General features: G+C 52.7%; 1 protein-coding gene across 1 annotated transcript; it reads left to right on the forward strand.

Moving 5' to 3' along the window:
* The first annotated feature begins 126 nt into the window (after nt 1-126).
* On the forward strand, nt 127-3,653 carry LOC107118881 (uncharacterized protein K02A2.6-like). Its single transcript, XM_015421268.1, is given in 4 exon segments — nt 127-694; nt 742-2,153; nt 2,262-2,731; nt 2,891-3,653. Coding segments are annotated over 4 exon segments (3,213 nt in total).
* Nucleotides 3,654-4,909: the final 1,256 nt, after the last annotated feature.

Raw genomic sequence — 4,909 nt, forward strand, 5'->3', positions numbered from 1 at the left:
GGTGGGATGTTAGAGCAGGTAGGCAGCCCTGCAAACATCCACTCTTCGGACTCGGAAGAAAGCGAACAGAGCACAGCAGCCGATCAGGCGGAGGCGCCACCAGCTCCGGTGCCCAAGTCTTCCCTGATGGCTGGAAGCCAGAAGTTCGAGTCGTTCGAACCAGCATCTGAGGACTGGGACTCTTACCTCTCTCGGTTTGAGTTCCATCTGGAAACCCATGATATTACAGACGAGGCCAAGAAGCGAGCTTGCCTCCTGAGTTCCTGTGGAAAAGGGACCTTCGACATAGCCAGGTCGTTGGTGGCCCCAACGGATATGAAAACCGTTACTTACGCTGATATCACGAAGAAGCTGAAGGCACACTTTTCTCCACAGCCTTCAGAAATAGCCTGCAGGCACGCTTTTTACAAGCGGAGCCAAGAAGCGACGGAGACCATCGCTGATTTTGTGGCGGCCCTGCGAAAGGCGGCGAGGCCGTGCAACTTCCCGGACGTGGAGGTCGCGCTCAGAGATCGGCTCGTGTGTGGCCTGCGGGACGAGAGACTTCAACAACGCCTGTTCGCAAAGACCACCCTGACCTGGGCCGTGGCCTACGAGGAGGCTGTCGCGGCAGAAGCGGCAGACAAGTCAACGAAAGAAGTCCGGCAACGACTAGCGCAAGCAGAGCTGAAAGTGCACTCCCAGGCGCAAGAGGGCGAGGGCGTTGATGCGCATGAAGATATCAACGCGGTTCGAGACAAGCGGACCCAACAGAAGACTGCAGCCAGCACGACCTGCTCCGGATGTGGCGGGAAACACCCACGGGAGTCCTGCTGGGCACGAGAATTGGAGTGCCGAGCATGCGGACGACGGGGGCACATAGCAAGGGTCTGCAGATCGGCAAAGAGGAAGCCAGCGCATTAGCGAGGGTCTGCTGGTCGGCCAAGAGGAAGCCAGCGCAAACCTCCCGTGACCAACAGCGATCCCCAGCACACGAGTCCACACAACAGATGACAGCCACTCTAACCAGCTCGTCAACAATTCACCGCACCAGTGGGCCCGGAAAGATCACCGTCACCCTGCTTCTGGATGGCCAGCCCTGCACCCTGGAAGTGGACTCTGGATCCCCAGTCACCATCATCTCGTCAAAATCCTGGCAGCAACTGTTCCCAAACCGAAGCCGAAGGCGACTGAAGCATGTGGACACGCGAGTCTCCGACTTCCAGGGGAGAAGGATTCCATTGGCCGGAAAGGACTCCGTGCTCGTTGAGTATATGGGAAAATGTGTTGAATTATCGTTTATAGTTGCTGAAGGGGATCGTGTTAATCTATTGGGGTTGGACTGGTTTAAACCATTGGGCATTGGGCTGTATGGGGTAAATAAGCTTCAGGAGAATAAATGGGACACCCTGTACGAGCAGTTTCCCGCAGTTTTTGGAGAGGGACTGGGAAAGTATAATGGGCCCCCTATCTCGTTTGAATTAGACCCTAAGGTAACCCCCATCAGGTTAAAGTACAGGAAGGTGCCCATTCCAATACGGCCCAAGGTGGAAAAAGAGCTAGATAAGCTCATTGAGTAGGGGGTCCTGGAACCAGTGCCTCACAGTAAATGGGAGACTCCCATTGTAACGCCAGTAAAGCCCGACGGGTCCATATGGATATGTGCCGACTATAAGTGCACTATAAATAAGGCCCTACAGCAGCACTCTTATCCTGTGCCAGTAATAAGCCACGTCCTGGTTTCTCTGGGGGGCGGCAAGATTTTTGCGAAGCTTGATTTAGCTCAAGCGTATCAGCAGTTGCCTGTTACGGCGGAGGCGGCTGAGGCCCAGACAATCGTGACACATAGGGGTGCGTTTAAAGTTAACAGACTCCAATTCGGAGTCAATGTGGCCCCTGGATTATTCCAAAGTTTAATGGAAAGACTTTTGAGGGGGGTGCCGGGCACAGTGCCCTATTTTGATGATGTTCTAATTGCAGGAAAAACCGAGCAGGAGCTACTGGACAGAGTTACTGAGGTCCTGAATCGTTTTAAAAATGCTGGGTTAAAGGTGAAACGCTCTAAATGCACAATGGGCGTGGATAGTGTTGAATTCCTGGGTTTCCGCATAGACGCGGAAGGGGTTCATCCCACATGCGAAAAGACGGAAGCCATTAAGAAGGCTCCTAGGCCCGTGAACAAAAAAGAGCTGCAAGGGTTCCTTGGTTTGCTAAATTTTTATCACGCGTTTTTGCCACACAAGGCATCAGTGGCAGCACCCTTACACGCACTTTTACACAAGGACGCAAAGTGGACATGGGGTCAAGCCGAGGAGGAGGAGTTCTCAGGAGTGAAGGCACTGTTAACATCCAACGCCGTTTTGACTCATTATGACGAGCAAAAACTCCTGATCCTGGCTGCCGACGCTTCGCCTTTTGGAATAGGCGCTGTTTTGAGCCATCTGATGCCGAATGGAAGCGAAGCGCCTATCGCTTTCTATTCAAGGTCTCTGTCTGCGGCAGAAAGGAACTATGCCCAGATAGACAAGGAAGGTCTGGCATTGGTAGCGGCTGTCAAAAAGTTCCACGATTTTGTTTTTGGCAGGAAATTTGTGTTGGTCACAGACCATAAGCCGCTATTGGGGATTTTCGCGCCCGATAAGCAACTGCCTAACATCATGTCTGCTAGAATGCTTAGGTGGGCGCTGTTTTTACAGGCATACGATTTTGATCTGGAACACCGGCCGGGTAAGGCCATAGGGCATGCTGACGCACTCAGCCGCTGTCCCTTGCCTAACCAAGGAACCGATCCTGCCCCTACATGTGAAGTCTTGGCCATTGATGAACTCCCTCTCTCACCTATCTCCTCTACGGATGTGGCTGCTCACACCGCTAGGGATGCCGTATTGTCCCGTGTTCTTAACTGGGTGTGGAGGGGGTGGCCGATGGGCAACATGGAACCCGAGTTCCAGCCATACAAGACACGCCAAGCAGAATTATCTGTATCAAAGGGATGCATACTTTGGGGAAACAGGGTCGTAGTTCCAGAGAACCTCAGACACAGGGTTTTGCAATCCTTACATGATGGGCACCCGGGAATGGTTCAAATGAAGGCCTTAGCCAGAGGTTATGTTTGGTGGCCCAGGATAGACCAAGCTATCAAGGAATGGGTGCGAGTTTGCACCCAGTGCCAGCAGGACAGGCCAAATCCCCCTGCAGCCCCACCACAGAAATGGGAGTCATCAGGGAAGCCTTGGTCAAGACTTCATATGGATTTCGCTGGCCCGGTACAGGGGGAAATGTTTTTAATCATTGTTGACGCCTGGTTGAAATGGTTAGAGGTGGTGCACATGCGCACAACTACATCCACCGCTGTCGTTAAGGTCCTCCGCAGGCTATTCACAACCCATGGGTTGCCAGACACGCTCGTCAGCGATAACGGGCCACAATTTGTATCAGAAGAATTTAAGAAATTCCTACAGGATAATGGCATTCGCCAACTTACAGCTGCCCCTTTTCACCCCGCTTCAAATGGCCAGGCGGAGCGTATGGTACAAACGGCAAAAGAGGCATTGGGAAGACTAACTGAGGGGGATTGGAGCGTCCGGCTTGCGTCGTTCCTCCTGCGCCAGCATACCACTACCTGTAGCTCAACTGGCCGTAGCCCAGCCGAGCTACTCATGGGCCAGAGGTAAGCCACCAGGCTCAATAGATTGCACCCCGACCTCACTGAACAACAGGCGGAGCGTATAGACCCACATACGTCCATGCGCACATTTCAGGAGGGTGATACGGTGTTTGCCCGAAACTATGCCGCCGGACATTCTTGGGTCCCCGGAGTAATCTGTGAGTGTATTGGTACACGGATGTATTTAGTCCAAGTGGCTGACGGCAGACGGTGGCGGCGCCATGTAGACCAGTTAAAAACGCGTTGGGTCAAGGACAGCACTGACTCTCCGGCTGGGTATGATGGGTTATGTCCCCAACCTTCTGACTTAGAGGACAGTGTAAGGTTACCAATAGCCGTTCCAACAGCAGAACAAGCCCCTGACGAAGACACAGTAACCCCGGCCGTAAAAGCGCCAGATTCGGGGTTTGCCAAGCCTCAGTCAGAGTCCCCACACAGCGGGCCACCAGGCCCTGTTCCCTTGCGAAGATCTGAGCGTTCGCACAAAGCACCCGCGTATCTTAATGACTATGATTGTAGTCAACTGTATTGTACTGAGTTATGACAAGAAGTGTTGGACTATGATGTAAATGGAACAATATGGTTGTCTTAACTTAGGGGGGAGGAATTGTTATGTACTGTCTGGATATCATGAATCAGCTAATCCACCTCCTATGTTAAGCTTCAAGCCAGCCAAGGCTCCATCTAGCCCAAAAGCTATTGGTCGCTTCGAAACAGCGACCAATCACAAAGGAACTGTTCCCTGAGCGGGAAGAACTCTGATTCGCCTTTATCCCTGCAATCTAATTGGTTGTTATTGTACATAGTGGGAGTGGCTATATTAGCCCGGTATGTTTAAAAGGAGCCCAGCTCCCATGTTGTGTTCTGTTCTGGTTTCTCATGCGTTTGAGTGCTTGTTCGTTACTTCTGATTAAAGCTGAATCACTGCTGAAATCACTCCCCGAGTCCTTTGTTAGCGCGATCTAACAGGGGGGGCCGCTCTGACATACCCTGTAAAGAGGCAAGGAGGAGCAGAGGTCCCAGAGTGGCTACGCAGGGTGGGTGCTCCAGGACAGCTGTGTTTCTGACGGGATACCATAGAGACTAGGAGCAATGGGCCGATCCTTGCCTGTCAGGATAGTAAAGGACAGAGGCTGGCTGGAGGTGAGAGAGGGGTGGGACCAGCGTCCCCTCCACGCTGAGTGGGGTGTGAGCCAGCTCACAGTTTCTTAGCCTCTGGCTCACAGATTTTTGCCTTAGCTCGGGAAGGAGGTGGCTCCAGAG

Source organism: Gekko japonicus, unplaced genomic scaffold, assembly GCF_001447785.1.
Source record: "Gekko japonicus isolate JY-2015 unplaced genomic scaffold, Gekko_japonicus_V1.1 scaffold416, whole genome shotgun sequence".
Taxonomy (NCBI): Eukaryota; Metazoa; Chordata; class Lepidosauria; order Squamata; family Gekkonidae; genus Gekko; species Gekko japonicus.